Source organism: Lagopus muta, chromosome 15 (genome assembly GCF_023343835.1).
Source record: "Lagopus muta isolate bLagMut1 chromosome 15, bLagMut1 primary, whole genome shotgun sequence".
Classification (NCBI taxonomy): Eukaryota; Metazoa; Chordata; class Aves; order Galliformes; family Phasianidae; genus Lagopus; species Lagopus muta.
This window is the reverse complement of record NC_064447.1, coordinates 8,952,588-8,975,463: the sequence shown is the minus strand read 5'-3', so window position 1 is coordinate 8,975,463 and position 22,876 is coordinate 8,952,588. Positions and strand designations below refer to the sequence as shown.

Genomic DNA, 22,876 nt, shown 5'->3' with positions numbered 1-22,876 from the left:
CAAGGAAGGACTTGTCAGCATAGTGCAGTACGCAGAAAATTAGTGCAAATGTGCCTTCGGAGCTAGGGCTGGTGTCTCTTCAGCCACTACTCACAAACATATTAAGCAGCCTTTAGCCAGACCAAGACTTTGCATGGCAGTACGTAGCAAGAACCAGAAAGGTGTTCTGGCCAGAGATAAACTCCTGTTCCACAGGAGACACTTTCCTCTGTCTGTACTTTTTGCTCTATCCTTCTTCTGGCGTTCCTGACTGCACTAGAAGAAAGTGGACAGGACAGACACCAGAAGAGCTCGTGGCAGAAGCTCTGTCTTGGCTATGAAGATCTTACATTTGAATTCCACCCCTGCATGGTTCAGCATGCGCATCTCCTGCTGTGGGGCTCACTGCCTCATGCTTACTGGGAAGGAATAAGGACAGATGTTCAGTGATCAGAAAGGAGAAGATGGAGAAAAAAAGGAGAAGGCAAAGGTAAGAAAGACGGAGAAGTCAGCAGGAAAGGAAGCCATAAGAAGAAACTTAATATGTGCATTTGCAAGGAAGAGCAGATGAGCTTGTTAGGAGCACAGTGAAAATCTCCTCAACTCAACTGGAGCACACGGCATGGACCTGCACTACTGACAGCTCCTGAATGGGACAGGCTGTCTGCAGAAAGCTCTGCTGCCTTCTCTCCCTGCTCCTTTTCCTGCTTAGCTTGTGGGATGAAATGGAAACCCAGGATTAAAATGGTATTATGGTATTTCGGCTTACCGAAAGCTTGTACACAGCTGGGCTTTGGTAGATAACGTTGAAGACAACATTGTAAAAAGTGAAAGATGGTTTATCATCTACCGTCCATCGGAAAGTCACATCTGACCCGGCTTCCATCACAGGGACATAGCTCTGAAAGGCATGAGGACATTTTATACTAGTGCAAGGGAAAAGCATGCACACTGCTTCCCAGATCTCCAGATGGACTGGAGAAGGAGCAGAGCCAGACTGGGAGGCATCACACACCCATAAGACAGTGCTCTCAGAGCATGACACAGGTGCAGGATCACCTGTGGCTTTGCCACTGACAGAGCAATGCAGATCCCGACTCCATAAACCAAAAACAAAGCTGGGAGCAAAAGCTGTATTTCTTGCTCCCACATCCTAGTGCTCTGCTCTTCTGATCAGGTCTCTTTCTTGCTGGCTAGAAAACTTTCTGAAATCTTTGCAGAAATAGCTCAGCTTTACCTACACCTGCAAACTCAATCTCTGCCCCTAGTCCATAGATGCTGCCTGTCCCAAAAACAAAAATAGTTGCCTTGCACCAAACAGTGCCTTACTCCTACAGTGCCTCCTGAGCAGGGAGTGTGAGACTTAACAGGAATTGCAGGCACAGAGTTCTGCCATAAGCAGCCAGAAACTGAACACAGTGCTTCACAGATAATGACGGGCAGTTTTTAAACAGGTTCTGAGGGCTTGGCTGTAGTTCTGGGGATGAGGAATTTGAAGGGAAAAAAAGACCGAAGACATCAGAGCAAGTCCAAGCCCCTGATGGATGGATGAAACATGTCTCTAGCTTCCGTCAGCTGGTGTAAAGATTCAGTAGAGCAAATCAAAATGGCTAAAGGAATGAAGTACCTTGACAAATCAAAACAAGGTAAGCACTGGCCTCTGATAAATGCATCAGTTTTCCAATCAAATCCCTGGGAAAATGAAAAGCCAGTATTGCCTTTGCTGGAAGCGCTGCCTTACCTCTGAGGGAATTAAAGTGAGCATACAGCTGAGCTGCTTCCCTGCCAGAGAGCATGAGTGGTTTCTGCCACATGCATGTACCAGAGCAGTGCTGACTACATGGCTCACGAGCCAGCACTTAGCAGCAAGCAGTGCTACGCCCTGACCCCGTGTGGAACAGAGCCTTTGTCCTCCTCTTGAGTCAAACCCACACCACAAGCAGTAAAGGCTAAAAATGACTAAGTAGAAGCACCAGTAACTACTCACCACTCTAGTATTTAGCAGCACTCTGCTCTCAGGGTCTGGGGTGGCCCTCAGCCCACGGATAGGCTGTTCCACTTTTATTGTGACGGTGATGTTCTGGGAGCTGATGGCATTCTCTGCAACAAGTATATGGGTATTTGTCCCCTCCTTCAGGCCGCTCAAGCTGACCATAGCAAACCAGGTGTCATTGTTCTCTCTGGCACAGTCTGATGTCAGCGGTGCAATAGTCAGTGGGCAGGCCCCTTCAAAGGGGAAGGTGTGGTTTTCTCCCAGCCAGCGTGCCGTTGCATTCATTCCTGAGGAGATTTTGACCACCAGGGTGACGTGGTCGGATGGTACATACACCTTGCCACCTTGAGGAACTGGGTGAACAACACGCAGACCTGAAACCTGGGAAGCAACCCAGAAATTGCACGACAGATTGGCACTGAAGATCCCATTGTCCACGCTGGCGCTGACTGTGTAAAGTCCTGGATGCGCTAGCCCTGCGTTCTGGGGGTTGATTATTGGGACCAGCTGCTCCTTGGCATAGAGAACTCGGAGAGAGCAAACAGTGTTACGGATCCAGGTGGCACCGATGGAGCTGGCAGGGAGGCCAAGTGCCCAATCCGAAGAGTTTGTTCTAAAAAAATTGGTTCTGAAAGGGGACGTGGTACTTGGTTGGCACTGGAGGAATGAGCCCACGCCTGCATTGTGCTGGATACTCAAGACATCCATGGCCCTCACAAAAACATCATCTTTGCTGAATGTGACCTGCAGGGAGAGGAGACATTTTTGGTTTGCTGCATGAACTTCAGAGCACTCAGCACCCAACTCTTGCCTGGGCAAAGCTGGATCTACGGCCAAGAGGAAACTCACAGAAAAGCCACAGATCCAAACACTGCATGCAGAAACAATTCACCATTCTGCTCTCCTTGGCCACTTTGAACCAAGTGTTCTAACATGGAAGACAGCTTTATGCTCTATCTCCACTTCTCAAGTGCAATGGGAATAGCCCAGAGCATCTGCACAGTCTTTTGCCTAACTGTACTACTGTTGTTACCACAGGGAGTTTGCAGCTTACAGAAAAGAAGACAGAAAGCGGTGGCATGAGCTCTGTGCCAGGCCTGCTAAGTATTCCCTGGGTAAGCCATTTCATCTGAATGGACTTCAGCTTCTCCATCTGCAGACTGGGATAAATTCTTAATTTGCCCAAAGCATTCAGAGATAACTGCCCCACCTACTCACTAGTTACAGCAGCTAATAAAGACTGACCAGATAAGGGGAAGAAGGGCCAGCTGGTATTGTAAAGAGAAATTCCTTGATGAGTTCGTAGCTGAGCTGGCTGCCATTGTGCTGAGGGGATGCAGGGATAGGGCTGCTGGCAAAAGAACTGTTGATACACTCTGTCGCGTTGCAGCAGTTGTTTGCTGATGAGCACAAATTAGTCAAATGACACCACTGGAAGCCAGAAGGACATTCAACTAGAGTATAGTTCCCATCGTCCTGTGAAGTAGGAAATGGTTCTGTAGCATTTTGTCCCTCCTGGTACTCTGGAAGAGGTGAAGAGAAAGCAAAGATTACCATTTTAACAGGCAATACTTATAGTGCAATTCTATTCAGCTCCAAATTCACCATATTCTTCTCCCTGTGACTGATGATGACTTCATCATCAGTGCTGCAACTGCAATGCATCATGGTGCTATGCAAGTCAGAAGAGTCCTGTTTTATTGGAAAATTTCACAAAGGCACAGAGTTTGTTAAAAACAAAGTTAGTCTCTTTTCCAGGGAGAATGCGCCAATTTGCAATCTAAGAGAGATCTGTGTTCAAGTGAAAGCTAGTCCAAGCAAAAGCAGAGCTGGCTTTGACATTGAAAACACATTAAGTAACTTTTCTTAAATTACTGTTTCCATGTTAAAGTATCAGTGTCAAAAAATACCCTTTTGTAACCAGCCAACTATATGGCTATAGCAAAAAATCTGCAGCAAAGTTAATTGTTGCCAAAATTGTGAGTATTGAGCTGTTGTACAAGGAATACAAGGCTTATTAGATCATCTCATCCATCAGGAACAAATGGGCTCAAGAAAATATTCTTACTCATTAACCTGTGGGGCCAGATGGACCAGCACACATTCCCTTTAGACGTATTATGTCCTCCCAAAGCATAGAAGTATAGCTCAGAAGGTTAATTTCCTTCTACACACGTTTCAAACACTCTCATTATTCTTGATGCGTGGAGACAGGTAACATTGCCATAAGGAACTACTTGGGATCTTTGTGGGGAAGAAGTATCATTCTTAAGTTGCAGGTGCTGGTCAGCTTAAACTAAACAGAGAAACACAAGGTCCTGTATTTCTATAACTATCACCTCTGCATTTGATGTCTGATTCAAACATTCTGCTTTAAGTCAGAGCAGGTGGATAAATGTGCCTGAACCTGTTGTCACACAAAGGCCCAGGAGAGCAGGAGAGGCTAACTAGTGATAGCCATGAGGAAAACTGGATATAACCCAGAGCTTCTGAAGAAGAAAAGTGTTCCTCTGTTTTAAGATTTCGGTCACAGAAGCAATGGGAGAGGAGACACTTCCAGCAATGCACTCAGCTAGCAGCCAAGGGGAATTTGTCCCTCTGTACCAACACTGTCACAGATGCAGGTCACAAATCTGCAATCCCCACTGTTAACCCACCTAGACTAACCAGACTACCATAACTGACGAAGAGTCATTATTTAGTTGCATACTGGTCATGAACCATCAGCCATTCACAGCTCATTACTTTTCTAGGACCACCTCTCCATCCAGAAACCTCTTCTTCAGCTGTGCTGGTTGGCTGCAACAGAACAGCTTTGATCTCTGGCTTTGTTCCACGCAATTGTGGCTCTGTCCCTTTCTAAACTGTCAGGCTGATGTAAAGTTCATCCACTCAGCTTCTCCCCCTGTTCAGTTCTCCAGGACACCTACTTCTAAAAAGCAATCTCAGGCTGTCCAACTACACCCACAGATTCTGCACTTGAGACTTTTCAAAACACAGAACCAAATCTCTAATTCTTTAGGGCTTCAAAGTTTTTGCTTAAAGACAGAGCCACACACATTCAGATTGACATGGCCCTCGGAGCACCTGCTCTAATGATACCAAAAGCATTAAGAAGAGATGCCTCACCTTTTCCATCCACTGGTCTATGCACCTGAAACCTCATTTGAACGGGCTGATGCAGCTCCTGTGTCACAAACTCCAGGGCAGACAAATATCCCTCATGCCTGAATGCCAGCTCAGGGAACACCATCACCTGCAAAGTAAAGCCAAGCTCTCACCTATCTGCATCTTCCAGGACTCTCCCTGCAGCAGCAGGATGAGCAAATCCAGCTTACCTCCACAGCTTGCAGTGGAGATGACAGCGTATCTTCCATCATGGTTTTTGCAGCCACGTGTGTGTCAAACACAGGGTCTCCCACAAAGAAGTTTTCAGCATTTAAGAGAACTCCTGTTTGCAAAGGAAGTATTTGAAGAAAGCCCATGAGACTCACCAGGGCCTGAAGCTATCCTCCCCATGATGCTCATGTTTGTTTATTCCACACAACAGAACTAAAGCAGGGCTTGGTCCACTCAAAAACCTGTAACTAGAACTTTAATAGAGACGCAATTGCTGTAATGCTGCAAATACCATCTTCTTACAGGTATAAGCAGCAACTTTAACTACTAGGAGCAATGCCAACACCCCATAATTTGCTTTCAATGCACTCCCCATATCCCCTGTCCTCCTGGACCTCATGGGAAATGTGGCCAGGGCCAGCTGGTTTCCATCACCTGGCAAACAGCTCTGGTTCCATCACAGTCAGGTCAGGTTCTGGGGACTGAGCACAACCAGCTGATGCTGTTCCTCACACCAGGGCCAGTGGGCTGTCTTCCCAGATCTGGCTTTTCCTTCTTACCTAAATCACACCCTGTATTCACTGTTCTTCCTACTTCTTCTTACTCATGACATCCCCCTGCTGCATTAGTTTTCTGGAAGGTGGGAATGTATTTTCCATACACCTTGCTGTACTGGGGAAGTGGCTGCCCAATATGCAGGAACTGACTTTTCTCCTAACAGCCTCCCTGAAATAGGGTCCTTCTCAAAGCAGTGCAACAGACCAACACTTGCACCATCTATCTCTGGAAACAGCCCTTTTACCAAATTGCACAGGGCCAGATGAGGAAAGTAGGTTGATGTTGACCAAGAGGTTAACAGATGCTGATATATCTCTTTCGGCCTTAATTTAGAGGACCAAAACTGACCCTTTGTTTTAAACCCAACTTAACTTCTATTCTTAACTTCTAATTCTTCCAATTCTATTCTTAGCTTCTAATTTTCTATTATTCTGTATCTCCCAAACCAGATTTGGGATGCTGTATACATCTGCACACCATATTATACACCACTTAAAAGCTCACATAATAATCCTCGAGGCCCTACAGTCTCTTAAATCACAATACCCCAACAACCCACAGATTGCAAGATACCACAGAAAGACAGCAGAAGACATCATGGCAGTACAGCAGCTCTGACCTATGCAGCAGCATAGACTCCTCAAATAACAGAGGGATGCTCTTTCCAAAGCTCTGCATCAAAGCTTCACTCCTTTCTCCATTTACACTGACAGCAAAGATTGGGGTGGGCCAAATTCTTCACAATGGGAATATTGCGGTTGCTGCTGGTCCCACTCGACTGGGGCAATGGTTTGGACAAGCATCACCTCACAGCCCTGTTTTTCCATGGCACATGCCAACAGACCTGCCTGCCCACAATGCCAGCTGAGAGCAGGAGAGAAGCAGAGCCCACCTTTTGGCTTGTACTCGCACACATAGCTGTGCTTGGCCATGCACAGGTCTGTGTTACACTGGCCTGTTGGGCCCATCCGGACACAGTGATCAGCATTTGATGGATGGGGTTCTCCTGGAAGCCAGTTCTGACAGCTCTCTATATTAAATCCTTCGCCTCTTTGCTGTGCTTCAGTGCTTGCAAAATCATTGAATCCAATCCAGACATCAAGGCTCCTTCAAAAAAAAAAAAAAAAAAAAAAAAAAAAAAAAAAAAGAAGAAGAAGAAAAAGAAATAAAAAAAGGGGGTGGATTTCAGGAAATCACGAGTATTAGAAAGATCTGGGACAGATGCCATCTATGGTTCTCTATGAAAATAATAATCTTAACAACAGCTCCATCCGGGTGTCACAGGCTGCATTTAAAGGAGTCTTCTAGTTACTAAAAGATTTCAGAATAAATTTTGCCACCAGATGGTACACCGTCCTCCTTTCTACAAACTGACCTCTGATCTACAGGTACAGAAAGCCAACTGCCCTCTGATGTACTGAGGAGAGAGCTGCACCAAAAGGATCTGGATAGAGCCGTCAACGCCAACAGTACAATATGCTACAGTGAAACAGAGCTGGGAAGGAGAAAGAGCTCGTGGGGATCACTGTGCAGCTGATTCAGACCCTTGGAAATCTCTGCTCTTGGTCTTCAGGTTGAGTCACTCCATTCCCAAAGTGCAGGTTGCTCACTCAGGTTACAAGATGACCCAAGGCTCCATCAGCACCACAGAACTCATGACAAACTTGTAAGCACTGATTCATCTCAGCCACAACTGGGACAGCACAAAGTATCAGAGGAGGCTACTGGAACGTGAGAACTGGATGTAAGAGTCATGAGGTTTTGTCTGAGAACTTCCCAGGACTCCTTCCAGTAGCACACATCTGCTTCCTCAGGCTAGAGTAGCTTCTCTCAAGCAACGTGATGTTTGTTTGCCCTTATCAAGTCACAGCCTGGTTTCCCCACTCATAAGGATGGGGACTGGAAGGGCTGACAGCAGTTTTCCATAGCTGAGCAAACACAGCACAACACAGATGAGTGGGATTATCTGCAAATTAAGAAGCATCAGCAGGTTAACTTGAACCTCAGGCCCCCTGTTAGAAGAGTAGTTTGTTAAAATAGCCTGCCTGCATTAGAGTTTAAACTGTGACCTTCACAGATACTTTTAAGCCCGTTTTGTTGTGACTTAAGAGGAACGTTATGATTCTAATCAACTGTCTGAAGAAACATGCATCTTTCAGAAAGCTTTTGTTTCGTTTCTGGAGACCTGTGGAATTTGCCATTGGCTGATTCTCCACTGCAAGTGGAACTAATACCTGGGCAGGATTAAACCTCAGACAGTGCCAGTTATAGGAGCTTCTGCTCAACTTGAGGGACCTTCGATGCAGACATTGGGAGATAATAAACTGCTCAATCACTTCTGAAAGCAGAAATGCAGCAGGGGGCAAGAAGCAGTGGCCAAAACTCTGCAGGGAAAAGAACTCCATATACAAGAGAAACTGCCAGGACCATTTTAGGAAAATGACATGTCCCTTCCACAGTTGGAAACTGGCTGAAACCCAGCAGAGATTCTGGTGGAAAGTGCTGAGTGGTCTTTCATAGCCACAAACAGCCTGGACAACTGTTTCTAATCGCACCCAGCAGAAAGTGAGGCATTTGTTCCACATTAACTTCTGGGGGGAACAGCCTCAGCATGCAACCTTCAGAACCCCCCTGCTTCTTCCTCACAGTCCCTCCTGCATGCTTCAGCCCATTCCGCATTGCTGTGCCCCTCTGCTCCGATGCACGCATAGCCTGGTACAGCTGCTCTGGAAGGAGCACACAAGGGAGACAACTGGTGTCTCTCTACCACTAGGCTCATGCCGGATGAAATGATTAATGAGGTCATGCTGAAAAACGACAACAAAAATAGCTGTTCTGTGAATCAGTAGTTTTCATTGCAAATAAGATTAAAAAATAAATAACTGCTGTGCTCTGCTCCCGAACCACTGGCAGAGGATTAGGGAGAATGGCCTAGGAAACCGCCTGCTTGCTGCCATCAGTAAAACCCAATAGAGTTTTTCCTTTTCTAATTCCAGCTATGATCTAAGTGCAAGTAAACAAAACAAAAAAAAAAAAAAAGAAAAAGGCTGTCTGGATTGCTTCCCATCCTTGCCCCATGGGCTGGCACATTACCTTGCAGAGAGGAACAAGGGGGCTCAATGGAGAGGGCAACACCCTTCTTTGAAGGAAAGTGTGGGTGTTCCTCTAAGGAAGGAACAAGCTGCCTCCCTTGGGGAAGCAGGATGAGAACAAAGTCTGAGGAGGCCTGAAAGGGGAGAGGGGTTCTCTGCACACCAAGGGGAAGATAGGGTCCCATGAGGGGTGTGGACTTGGAGCACTCTGCTCCTGGAGGAGGAGAAGGGATCAGTTCAGCATGTACTGCTCCTGGGGAAGTCACCAAGCAATAGGAGCAAAGGAGAAAAGAGAGCAGTCCTTGCGGTGCGTGCTCTAATGGGAAACAGACTTCTGCTTCTGCCATTTTCCCACAAGAAACTATGGATTCTTCATGTTCCAAAAACCTGCGGCTTGCTTGATTTGTCTTTTATCACCAGGGAAATCGCATCCTGGAACTGTCTCATTCATGTTTATCTGAATGGATTAATAAAATAAATAGACGAAATAAAGGGGACTGAGAAAGAGAACAACGTGGGGCAGCAGCTGGGAAACAGCTTGGGCGGCTCGTTCTCTTCTGAGGTCTCATGATTTCCTTGTGCTGCAGTCCATCAAAAACCTTGCACGCAACGCCTGATAAATCAGCGCACCGAGTGGCCAGGACAGACTTCTCTTCTCCAGAGCAGGGATCACATTTGTGATCTCAGCACAGAGCTCAGTGCAAAGGGAACAAGGCAAGGACGCACTCTTGGCAAGAAGGGCTGTCAGTTCTCAAGCAGGCCCATTCAAAGACAATATCACAGCAGCTACTCCTTTCACGAGTAATTTCTGGGTCACATTTATTATGTGGCCATCTCCAACCTCTGCACCTGAGAGCGCTGACAAAACCTTGCCAGGCCCTACTAGCTTTCCTGTTCGCTTTCTCCACATGCTGGTTGGTTGCATAAAGGGCACTTGGAGAAGCCCATATAACCAAAGGCTGACACTTCTCTGCTGTCTATTTATTAGAGTCCGAGTCCTGATGTGTAACAGATGTTTCTGGGGCCAGAGAGGAGCACTGCTCCTTCTCAGGATGCAAAAGGAGAGGGGAAGTGGTCTGGGCTGCAGGCTGCAATCGTGTGTCCAGGAGGATGTGAGATTCCCAGGCAGGATCACAGTACTGGCTTGTGCTTGGCAAGAGCAGCTGCTAGTCCCATACCATGTCACAGTGTCCCACACCAGATGATCCAGCTGTGACTCTGCTGACCAAGAGAGCTCGTTGTAAGGTCACTTTCCAGCCCTGCCAGGCAGCCAAGCACCCTGAGGACACCAGCACCTGTCTCTCCACTGTTCAGGCTAAGTCTGCAGATTGTGCTGGACCCTGGGTGGAATGTCTGCTCAGCTCAGCCATGCCTGCTCCTGACCCTGCACTGAGCCTCAGATCAGAGGCACCCACAGGTACTAACACAGACTGCCAGGTGCTCACCAGCAGCAATCCCACAGACACCGGTTCTGACTTCCTGTCTTTCTGCCCCTTTCCTCTTCTTTCCTCCACAGCCTCTAAGCAAAGGAGTTAAGCACAGCAAGGGCTCTAATCTGCCTATTCCTCCTCTTTGTTCACAGCCTTGCCCTGTGCTGTACCACACTCAGCTTGGACCCACATCTCCTTCCAGCCTGACTGCAGATGGCTGCCTGCTGCTGGGCTCTTCCTTCTCTAGGTTCAAATCCAGAAGCAGGTAAATCTTAACTCTCACTCAAATCTTAACCCTCACTCTCCTCACTTACCTGATAACATGAGTGACCAGGAAGCTCTGGATCTCGGGACTGCTCACAAAAGCCAGCTCTCCATTGCCATACTCCTGGCAGTGCTGCTGGGCCTCCAGCCATTCAGCCTTCTCCACCACCAGCTGATAGCAGTGATTGTTGCCCGGGAAGACAATGCCATCATGGGGACACATAGGGTGAACCGCTGCATGAGGTAGAAGAACAAAGGCATGATGCTCTTCCTATGGACCCAGACATTTCAGTCTGGAAAGCAAGACGCCTGTCCTGTTCTTGATGCCACTAAATCCCATTCACTGCTGAACTGTACTACTGACACAGCAAAGCACTGCTTGGTCAGCACAGGCAAAGCACAGGGGTGAAAGGAATGGCCAAAGGAGTCATCCCTTCCTCCTCACCAAGAAGAAACAGAGAGGGTAGCCCCAGGACCCAGTGCCACCCCCTCCTTTGCTCAGCACCCACTGGCCTCCTAGACAACTGTGCTTACCTCTACCAGGCTCTCCAGACTCTGCTGTGATTCCATATAGCACTGTGAGGCCAGTGCCACCTCTGTTGCGGATCCTTATGTCCAGACTCTCGTTTGTCTTGATCAAGGAAGGGCACTGCAGTTCTAGCTGTTGGGGTGAAGCCACCACTTCAATTTCTGCCTGCACATACGAGACTTTGGTGCCCACAAAGAGGGTGGCAGTGACATTGTATTGCCCAGGTAAGGCATACGTGTGGACAGCTACATTTCCAGTGGTGTTGAGAACCTCTGTTTGGTCCCCAAATTCCCACATTAAAGTGCTGACAGCAATTGGAATACTGACATTGAAAAGCACAGCCTGGTGTAGGCTATACCGGGGCTTGAGTCCTACAAAAGACACAGACAGCTGTGCCTGGAAGGGAAAGTGGATGAGGGATGGGTCACCGCAGGCCTGCCCAGATGAATGCTCAGTGCAAAACAGCAAACAACTGGAAGAAGAGTTTGGTTCGTGGGCAGTACCACACAGACACTGCCCATGGGGGCTGAAACCTCCATATTCCTGGTCTTCAGCATAACAGAGGGCACTGCAGGTCTCCTCAGTGAGGTTCCCAGGGTGAGAAGATGTGAAGAGGATGACAAGTTCAGCCTCACCCGTGTGGTTGCTTGTCAGACACGTAACATATTGAGCTCCTGGAGGAGAGAATAGAAAATTCTTTTGCAAACTGACACTGAAGCCATGGCTTTGATGAAACCCTGCAAAGGGACACCACCCAGGACACACCACAGGACATGGAGCTGCTTTGAGCTACCCTAAAAGGAGCCCAAAAGAGCCCAAAGGTTGTACCAAGGCTTGGGCTGGTGCAGCATATTTCACTTCCAGTAACAAACTGGAAGGTCAATACTGCACAGTCTGCAACTGAGTGGTGCAGAAGGACGCATGTATATAATGTGTACAGACGTACAGAAACAACGTGTGCCTGGCTGCAGGGAGCACAAAGTGCACGCATGCATGGACACACAGGCATGCACAATGATGACAACCACAACAACACCCTTCTCAGAGCAACAGCTTGTCCCTGCAGTTTGTTTTCCCCCCACCAGCTTGTGAGGGATGGGACACTGCCCTGCCCCAAGCACATATGCATGGCCCCTGCAGCACGCACAGCCGCAGCCCAGCTGGGACAGCCTTGCCTCCTGTCCAGCTCTGCCCACGCAGACCAGTCACAGTTGCTTGTGTGTTTTTGCTTGTTGCTACAACATTTCCCCCCAAACATCTCAACAGCCCTGGCCTTGCGTGATCTTCCCACATCGAATCCATCCAACTGTCCGGCCTTGCTCCACGGCCTTCCCGCAAATGCTAAGCCATTTTTCTTAACAAAAGTCCCTTGTGAGGAGAGCCATGACATGAGAACTACCTTGTTTTTATCACCCGTCTGGCCATATTCCTTAGCTTGTTAGGAAGAACTGTAGCTGGTGGGCTCTCCCCAACCTATCCTCGTTACACTGAACTACCCCAGAAGACAGCCTGACATGATTGTTTCCACGCTAACCTGAGGTACATGAAGAGGGGAACACCTCACTATCAAGGGGAATAACAGCAGCAGTGAGTCCAGCAGCAGGTAAGCAGTGTACTGCTGGGGTGCTGGGTGATTTGTGGGGAAAGCAGAACAGCCACCTGCTAGGTTTGAGCTCCTGAGGAATGTTGCCCTTTGCTGGGCAGTTCGGTTAGCTCCCCACAGCTCCCATTCCCTGCATCAAAGGAGATGTCTGATGCCGATTGAGGAGCACTCTTTCTACCTTTTACTCAGAGAGATAGCTGAGCACTTGGTGAGGATTGAGTTTTTTAGGGCTGCTCCTCCTCACCTGCCAAGCAACCAGTGCCCCATGTTTGTGCTGGCCAAGGCAGGCAGAAACATGCACCAGGAGACAGTGGCAGCCTGCATATCAGGGCAGAGTTTATACAACTCCTGACTTGGAGCCCTGTCATTTGCAGAGATCCAACTTATCATGTCCTCAGGTCCCACCAACTGTAATGATATTCCACTGCTTAAAGTCAGATTGTTAACGGCTTGAGAGAGTGACAGCCTAAAGCGAGAACCATCTGAGGGCTGCTTGGAGCTTTCCACCCTTTCAGTCATCTTCCCCACCAACGGCCCTTACCACAAGAAGCATTGATGAACGAAACACTGAAGAGAGAAAGGTTTGCCACCCCAGGAGGGTGTGTGCATCGTGTGTCTGATGCCTGGATAACGGTCACTTTTCTGTCTTCCACCCAGCGGGGCAACCAGGAAAGTTTGCAGTCACAAAAAAATGGATTCCAACTTAAGTTTCTGTAACAGGGAGATCAGAGGAAAGTTACGCCTTCACTTGACAACGGGAAGCATGTGCTAAGTGTTAATTACAGCAATGTGCAGATCCCTCGCTGTTCCCATCTGCGCAGCTCCAGTGAAATGCTTCGGAGAGTACTGCTAGGGGAGCTAATGAATAGGGAATCAAGCAATAATTAACATGATTTTTCTAGAGGCTAGAATTAGGCGAGTACTCCAAGTACTTTTTTCACTCCACAAATAATTGTTGCAATTAGAAGCAAATTACAGACACAATCTTATATTTAAAATAGCCTGCCATCTAACAGCCACTGGATGTAATGGCAGCCTCTGCAGCTAAGGGAGACTATTTACAGCTCCATTAAAAAATAGCTAAGAGAATAAAACTGATCTGTCAAAAAAGAAATGCAAAGTCAATGATAATCTTTCCATGTGGCAGTTTAATGAAAAGATGGAAACTTTAATTGCAGCTAAGCTTGATCCAAATTACAGCCTTTGGCACTCAGCTGCGAACAGGACAGAGATGGAAAGATGTTTGTTTAGCTGACGCCAGCTGGGCTGGGCTGCCGCAGGGGCTGAACCCAAGATTTTTATACTAAAAGCACCACTTTGCAGGCCAGCCTCAGCAGGGACAGGCTCACTTGGACACAGCAGGGATCCCTTCTGTCTCTCTAGTGCAATTTTCAAGCAAAAATGCAAAGCTGAAAATGCCCTTTGTGCCTTGTCTTCATGGAGAATGTGTAGCTGAGCTTTTTTTCTTGCTTGCTTAGAAACAGCAGAGGGTTGATTCTTTGGCTCCAGACACAGAAATGTCATTCTGTGCTGTGATTTTATATACCTCTCCTGGAAATATGTGGTATCCCTTTGAAACATATCTTTCCCATATCAACACAGATTTCAATTACTTCAGTTAAAAATCATTATAAGCATAAGAACCTGAATTACTCAGGGAGAAGATCTTCAAGGGCCTTCTCATGACTTTGACACACGTGTGGCAGGTCACTGTCCTTTCATTAGCTCCCCTGGTCCCAAGGTGTGACCATACAGCAGGAACAGGGGGGGGTGTGACTGGAGATAACAACCTTAGGAGAGGTGGTGTGGAAGAGCAGAGGAACCAAGAGGGTGGCAGCAGAGGTTTGAGGTATCCAGGAGACAGAAGCGAAGTCTGAGAGGAGGTTAGGCACAAGTGGCACCAACAGGATCCAAGAGCAGGACATAGCCTGAGGAAGAAACAGGAGAGAGTCTAGAAAGCAACTGCAGGGGATGTAGGAGGATGAGGAAGCAGCAGCTGGAGAGAGGAGAGGTAACACCTGGGAGGCCTGGTAATGAGAAGGTGGGAGTCAGTGCATCGACTCATCCCTCCAGCAGCCAAGCAGATTTAGGCTTCCTGCACCAGCTCTGTGTTTCCTAATGCTCAAAAGTTTTGAGAATGACACAGAGAAAGATGAGGTTTACTGCCAAAAACTCACCAAGGAAGCAGCTGGCAAGCAGGCAGGGCTGGATGGGTGAATGGGCACTAAGGGCTTTAGTTCCCTCATTAACACAGATGTGTGCCATTAACAAAGTGTGTGCCATTACACGTGGTGGGGATGAGGTGGGGTATGCGGCCCAGATCTCCCTAAGGCAGCACTTAATTCCCAGGGGAGGTCTCAACAGGGAACTAGGAAACAAAGATGAGGAACTTACATTTCACTTAAATTAAATAAATTATCAAATATTCCTTCTTCTAATGTAGAAATCTTGTTGTGGCTTATATCTCTGTTTAAAAAAAAAGGAAAAAATAAGTTTAAAAATTGTTCATTGTACTGGTAATAACTTCCCAGCCAATAAAACATGATCAACCTCCCCTAGCTCTGCTTGGTGGCCACCTGCCCTCTGATCACTCCCAGTCTCAAAAGCCATACACATACACTGGCAAAATTTTCTGTGAGGCATTAAGTGGCAGAATCACAGGGTGTATGAGGTTGGAAGCACCTTCTGGGGGTCATCTGGTTCAAACCCCTCCTCAATCCAGGCCAGCTGCAGTGGTGTGCACAGACCACATCCAGACAGCTTCTGAGCATCTCCAAGGGAGGAGATTCCAAACCTCTCTGGGCAGCCTGGTCCTATGCTCAGGTCCAGCTCTAGCACTTCAAGTCCTCCAAAGAGTTGTTCTCCTTCTAGGAGATTTTGAAATGTAATGATGGTAGGCTGTCCTGGCTATCAGCTACCCAGGTTGAACCACCAAATCAGGTTTGGGTGCTGGCGCATTTTTGGATTTGACAATCCATTTTTTCTTAAAATACATTCAACCTTCTCTAGGAACCAACAGTAAGTAGTAGTGCAAGTCTACCTGACCAGCAGCTCAACCAGCAAGCGTGCTAATGGTCAAAGCTCTGCTCTCCTCCTGGACCACTCAGTCTGGGCAGTTTCCTCAGGGTGCTGGGAGCAGTGGGACATGAAGGCAGGACTTTGCTTCACCACAGCTGAGTTCCTCAAGGTCCCACAGCCTCAGCACCCAGTTCCCTCTGAAGTGGGATCTGGACAGCGCAGCTTTACCATCATTTCCCATTCTGCAATCCACCCTGTGATCGATACCACTTACTCTCTCACCTTCATCTCCCCTCCACTCAGTACAGCGTGCCAGATCCTGCCTGATTGTGAGCACCAGGCAGCAAATCAGCCCTCACTGGGCTGTGCAGCTGAACGCCTCGAGGAAGGAGGCCATGGACACATACAGCTGGGGCACAACGCGAGGCTGACCAAAAGCAAGGCTTACTCATGACACGTGAGCATGTCATGATACCAGCCCAAACGTGCTCTGCTAGCTGAAGGACTACAAGTGCGCAGCATGTACTTACAATTTTGCCAGAGAAGTCAGGCTTCTGAACATCTGGACATCTAAAGCACTGATCTTGTTTCTGGAAAGATCCCTAGAGAAAGACAAAACAGTTTTCAGCTTTTGTTCAACTTTTTGTCATTTCTCCATCGGTGGAGTTTAGAAGAGCCTCTCTCCAAACTCCATCCAGACTGCAGACAGAAAGGTTTCAGTGTGTTAATGTGGAATGGTTCTCCCAGCCAAAGAAAACACCTCTCCCAGCTACAAAGCATGCACTGCTCCCAGCACTGTATAATGTGTAGGGACAGACTGGCCTACCATTATACACATACCATTCTACAGCATTCCTAGAACAATCACAGGTGTAATTAATGTATTACTGAATTTGAGGTATACCTCAAAAAAATTATTCAATTCTAATACGTGTTCAAAGAAGTAATCAAGAGGTAATGTGGACTAAGTTAGCAATTCACTTATGGAAAAAAAAAAGAAAAAGAATATGAACTTCCACATCCATCTCTAACACCAAAGAACAGGAAATTAATCACAAAATTGATGCACTCAACTTTTAATGCTTAAAGATCTTTTTTAAGATCTCTCTGAAAAAGCTTAAGAGAAGCAACTAAGAATATTTTCTGGTTAAAATCAAGCTCAATTTTCACAATAAAATGAACAAAGTTTAAAAAATCTTTAATTCCCTCCCCGTAACACCAACATCCTTCAATTCATCCAAAGCAAAATTCTTTTTGTCATCTGTTTCAGTTCTTTCTTTTCACCTCATGTCCTCTTTTTCAAGTGTAAAACGACACTCAGCTAAGAAGTGAGATTTCACTGATCAGTCTCTGCTTGTTCCCTATAAACTCCAGCCCCTGGTTTCAGATGAATCTTCTTTGGTTAAAGTCACTGAGCAGTACCAATGCTCTTCTTCCCAGCCCGAGGCAATGGTTCTTCTCCTACCAGGATCTCTGCAGGATGGATCTGGACACATGGCTCAGCTCCTGCAGCCACACTGCACAGAGTCCCAGCTCCCTCCTCACCTTTTTCTCCTAAGAGCACCTCTCATAATCTCTCCTTCCTGTCTCACCTCTTATTTTTGTTCCCTAATAAATTAATTCCTGGTTTGATCTGATATTTAATCTATCTGAATGAAAAGAATTAAACCAAACTGGCAGAAAAATGACTTATGATTCCAGGAAACCATGGGGATGAGTAACAGGGATGGATGTCTCTTTAAAAGATTTATTTTTCCCAGTTTTGCTGTCCAGGAGCTCTTTGCCAAGCTGAGAGTGGATTCAGAAGAATACATCAGCAACACCAATAAAGAAGGCCAAGAAATGTGCAAAATAAAAGCTCGACAAACACACTTAGAAAAGCGAGTCCACCAGCTGAGCATGCAGCCTGCACAGAAGGCTCTGGGCAGGTGAGCAGAGCCAGAAGCCAGCATCTTTGTGCTGAGCTGTGCACATGTTGGGCATGGGGTGACTGGTGTAACAGGGAGAACATTCTACTTCTCCTCTGAGACACATGGAAATAGCCCAGTTAATTCTCAGGCACCAGACAGAAGGAAGCAGTTTTTCAGCTCGGATGTCTCATGCCTTGGCCTTCCTGCTCCTCACTCAGACAAGAGAAATTCCAAACCCAACTGCCTGCTGCTACAAAGCCAGGGCAATAAGCATTGGGCAGGGAAAGGTCTTCAACACTGCAATAGCACTGGGAGCCATGTGGTGTTCTGGGACAGCCCCAAGCCCATTGCTGTCCCTGCAGCTCCCTCTGCTTTCCTCTACCTCCTGTCCTGCTGCTTTGCAAGGAGGAAGCAAAGGACTCCAACAGAGCTGCCTACTCTTCTCCATCCCCCTGCAGTGCATGGAGGGCTCCGTCCTGAGCCTTTCCAAGCTCTTCACAAATATCCCTTCTCATTATTTCCATTTCACCTCAGAGAAAGCTTTCAAAGCTTCAACCAAGGGATGAGCCGTGGGCTAAGAGCCCAAGCCCTTGGCTCCTGGGGTCAAACAGCTTCATCCATACCCCACAGCAGACACAGGACCAACCTCACAGCCTGAGCTCACGTCCCGACCTGGTGAAGATGCTGATGCTCTCCACGGGACAAGTCACTAGAGGGCAATCTACAAATCAAAGCCTAATACCTTTGCTATTTTCCAACCTTGCCAACACGATCTGATGAAGAACCAGTATAAAACCTTCTGGCTTTCCACCTCACCAGACCTCCACGAGGAGTCTGCTGAGAAGCCAGGCTCCCGTGGACAGCCCAGCCCTGCAGAAGCCAGGAGTGGTGGCGGGTGCCAGCGACTGCCACCTCCAGCCACCTGCTTGCCTTCTCCTACTGCTCCCTCTCCAATTTGTATGGAAAATAACATTATACCTTCCTGGCATGGGAAAGAGGGCTGTAAACCAAAGGAGGCTAAAAAAATAAAATCAGGATAGGAAAGAACTACTCACCAATAAAACCCCAGGCACAGGCTGTGGGACAGAGCTCAGCCTCTCAGTGCCACAAACTGCCACGACTGTATTTTCCCAGCCCACTGCCAGGCTGGAGGAAATTCAGAGCAGGTTCAAGACAAGGCTGAAGCCAGCAGAAAACAAAGCTCTCCATTGAAAGGCAGCACACATGCTGACTGCTGCTCTGCCCACGAGGAGAAAGAAAAATTGTGTTTAATTGTGCAGCACGTGGCACCAGGAACACGGTGTGCTCCTGGAAGAAGGCAGCTAGAGGCCAGTCACAGCTTCCTGATCCCATCCACATCTGTAAAATGGAACTGTGTGCTACCAAAGGGGCTGGGAGGGCTCAGCCTGCTCCTCTGAAGAGCTCTTGAGAGCGGAGGCATCAGAACCCACCACCAGTGACTATGGAACCAAACAGGAGCTGTGTGAAAGACGCCCCTAAAGAAAGCTCCCCATGCAGCTCCACAATACCTCCCAAAATACAGACACATTTGACATATGTGCTGAGCAAAGGAAGTTTTGAGAAAACTTCTGGAAGCGGGCTCACTCATGTGGGGAAGGCGAAGCTGTGGGTAAGGGAATATTTGGTAATGAGGGCGTCAGCCTGAACCTTGGGAGCCTGCAGCTCCATCCCAGCCCTGCTACCAATTCCTGCCTGAGGCTGGGAGAGCCACGTGTACTGCAGGGAGAGAGGCGGGATGACGGCAGGGACAGCATCCACCTCACAGATGGTGTGCAAGTACACACCAATCCCTAACAACGCCAGGGACGTCCTGTGGATGGAGCTGGACCACTTCTGGGAGTTAAACACACCGGGCACCTGTGTACCCCAAGCAGCAGCTGCCAGCATCCATTCACAGAGCTCCAACGGGCAGGAGGTGGCCAGGGAAGGGCAGCCTGGGGAGCCGGGTGGTTATTTCTGCAGCCCGTGGTGCATGGGCTTTTTTTTTGTGCGCTGCTGTTTTTTCTTAATCCCGCAGAACATATAATGTTGAGCGGGGTATAGCACGCCTCCGCCTGCCAAGCCTGATATCATGCTCTCATTATGTCATTTGCGGGCCCGCTCTGCCTTCATTTCACAGAAGAAGGGAGGGAAGGGAAGGGGGCAGTGCTGGCTCGTGCCTTCCGCAGCCCTTTTGGTGTGCGGAGCCCAGCCAGCACAGTAATGGGAAAAGCATCCACAGACAGGGAGAAACGTCTGTGCAGAGAGGAGCCTGCGTGCAGGCTGGGGAAAGGCAGCAGCAATTCATCAGAAGGGGAGCTCCAGGCCAGTAAGCTCCAGCTTAGCTAAGTGCTGGAGGTCCGTGGAGCTCCAGAGGTGCTTGGGCAGCCTGGCACATTCGTGTTTCCATCCAGTGAGCGCAGAACTTCTGCAATGGTTGTGAAGGGGCTCACAGCAGTGTGAGAAGGATAAAGCATTTGGCCTTCAGCACACCATGCACACCATCCCACAGTCACGAGAAAACCTATCCCCCAGCCTCACTTCAGTCCAGACTGCGTTTTAACAGCAGGAGCGGCCACAAGGATGGCAGAACCCATGGGATCAAAGCAGACAATGCTGCCTAGCACCTTCCTCAGCCAATAAGCTCCATCATTCACGCGCTTTAACAAAAAACCACTGCTCCCGTTGGCTGGTTTAAATCTGCTAGACAAATCATTTCACAGGACACTGCCTTACTTTCTGCTCTGTAAATGATGAATAATTGCTCTTATTTATCTTCTCTGTACCATTCCTGATTTCAGAGGCCTCTCCTGGATGACCTCAGCCCTCGTTTACTCAAGCACAACTTCCAGTGGAATAAGCTCCCCGTTTCTGACCTCAGCACTCTCACTCCACACACCTCACTGCCCCCAGACACACCGGGTGCTTGGGCTGATGGTCCCCAACACCCAGGCTGCAGCATGCACACCTCAGAGTGTGGCAAGTGACAGAAGGACACGGGAAACAGTTTGTGAGACACAAACCACTCCTTCCTTAGCAGCAAGAGGCAGCCCAGCCGCAACTGGGCTGTCTGACGTGTTACCATGGCAAACGCTCTGCTGGGCTCCAGGAACACAAGGCAGCACAGTACCCCTTGCAACAGTGCTGTGCCTGACGTACATAATAGACTTTCCAGAAAAGTGGAGGAAAAACCCTACGTGTTTTTGCATGCTTGAGCCAGGAAAATTACAGTTTTTTGCTGATCTGATTCCTTTTTCACTTCGAATTTTGGCTTGCACCTCTTCTAGGAAGCACAGCAGAAGTAACAGCACTTTGTGTGCATAGTGAGGAATAGAGATTCATGCCACAGTGGCTAAGGAAATGTAAAAAAAAGAACTCCGGCTCTCTCATGTGCAGAGCTGGGAGCGTGGGGGAAATGCTGCAGTCCTGCACTGAGCACAGGGGCATCCGAGCCGCTGAACTGCCCCCAGGCACATCGAGCTCCCAGTGCTTCTCCACAAACAGGAGCGGAAGAGCATATGGAGATTTTCATCACCAGGTACTGGTTTCAGTTCCTTATGTGAGGCCAGGAAAAGAGGGCTTCACCCTCTGCCCAGAGCCATGTAGCAGAGAGGCACTGCAAACCCACACTTGTTGCCCCCGAGGCTGCATTTCATCTGCACAGATCACCTTGCAAAGAATAGCAAAGCTGCCAGAGATAGAATGAAGATGCAGCAGGGTCCAGGGAAAGGCTCATTCAGAGATGCTGGAGGTCCGAGTAGAGCTGCTGCTGCGGCTGGCAGGCAGAGGGGAGCACCCTTGCCTCCACAAGGCTGTCACAGCATGATGACAATTTATTTGCTCATTTTGAATTTATGAGTTTCAAATGCTGGCTCAAGTCTCAGCTCTCTCCAAGGAATTTGCCCCAAAAGACTTTTTCACAAATATTCATCTAGCGAATAAATGTTTCTCTTCCCACAGCAAAATCATAATTGTTGATATGAAAATGTAAGGCAAGGATACAAGCATTTTTGCAATGTTCCGTACACTTTGTGCTCTCCTGGGAGAACTGCAAAACACTCTCACATATGTCCTTGCAAGGCAGCTCAGCCTGGAGACAGCGAGGTTCGACTTGAGTAGACCAAGACACGATGTCCAGTGCTGCAGGGCCAGGAGCACACAGAGCAGCCCTATCTCTGCCTGCTCCTGCTGCCCCTCTGGGTTCCTTCCCCCTGCAGCCTGCACAAGCCTCTCTCAGAGCGCTCCAAGCTGCAGGAGTCAATCCTGCTCATCCTTTTTGCTCTGGGCACTGCAGATGCTGTGGAGTGGCATGGAACATACCCTGCAGCTCTTAGCACAGTGGGTGAGCTCAGGGGTGAAGCTGAGCATTGGGTGTCTGGGTTCCTTAAGGCAGCCCAGGAAAAGGGGCTGCAAGAGCTTCAAGCAGCGCAGAATGGGACTAGTCTGAGCTCTGCATGAAACGGAGTTGAGCTCGGGACACCCCAAGCCCAGCTGTGCCCTCACCCTTCCTGGCTGCTGTGCCTGCAGCTTGGGGAAAGTTTGGGGATGCAGCGCTGCTGAGCACAACCAAAGGCATCGACCTCCAGGTGGGAGCTGTCTGAAGCACAGCTGAGACCCAAAGAGCGGCTCCTCGCATCCCACAGCCAGGGAGCTTTTCTCAGACTTTCCCAAATATGGTTATAAGCAGGACCAGGGATGAAGCCACTCGAACAAAGGGGATGTGTTACCTCATGCAGTGATGTCATGTTCTGGCAGTGCAGCCCGTAGGCGATGGCATCACGCGCTCCATCCCTCCGCTCCCCAGTCAGGAGTGCTGGGTGGGGGCCTTGCACACACGAGGCTCCCAGGAACCGGAGCGCTGCTGTCTGCACAGGGACCCACAAGAACTGCTTGATTTACAAGCTATTTTTAGGCTGTGACTGACTTCATCTCCTTGTTCCCAACATTTAAACAATGGAAATGCATGCAAGGAGGGGCACTGGAGAGTCCCCAGGGCCTTGTGCACTTGTGGAGACCACTGCTGGCACTGCAAGTGGAGCTCCTCTCCACCAAGAGGTGACCTGAGCTGATGTGCAGTGAGGTTTGAATATCACTGAGGAGAAGGCACTCGGCCCTGCCTGGCCTCTGTAACATCACAGAGAGATCAGAGCAAAGAAGGCTA

The 22,876-nt window shown here is 48.4% G+C and overlaps 1 protein-coding gene across 4 annotated transcripts in view; it reads right to left on the bottom strand.

Annotated features, from left to right (window-relative positions):
- PKD1 (polycystin 1, transient receptor potential channel interacting) overlaps nt 1–22,876 on the bottom strand; it is an 85,927-nt gene that overhangs the window by 36,057 nt on the left and 26,994 nt on the right. For 2 of the 4 annotated variants that reach the window (XM_048962382.1, XM_048962383.1), the window contains exons 2-13: nt 16,336–16,407; nt 15,182–15,253; nt 14,578–14,715; nt 13,329–13,498; nt 11,190–11,858; nt 10,706–10,889; nt 6,762–6,976; nt 5,311–5,423; nt 5,102–5,228; nt 3,218–3,495; nt 1,967–2,716; nt 749–880 (exon numbers count right to left, since the gene is read on the bottom strand). In XM_048962382.1, coding sequence (XP_048818339.1) covers nt 749–880; nt 1,967–2,716; nt 3,218–3,495; nt 5,102–5,228; nt 5,311–5,423; nt 6,762–6,976; nt 10,706–10,889; nt 11,190–11,858; nt 13,329–13,498; nt 14,578–14,715; nt 15,182–15,253; nt 16,336–16,407 — 2,920 coding nt within the window. The remainder of the gene's footprint in view (nt 1–748; nt 881–1,966; nt 2,717–3,217; nt 3,496–5,101; nt 5,229–5,310; nt 5,424–6,761; nt 6,977–10,705; nt 10,890–11,189; nt 11,859–13,328; nt 13,499–14,577; nt 14,716–15,181; nt 15,254–16,335; nt 16,408–22,876) is intronic. The other 2 variants (XM_048962384.1, XM_048962385.1) reach the window with 1 other exon arrangement.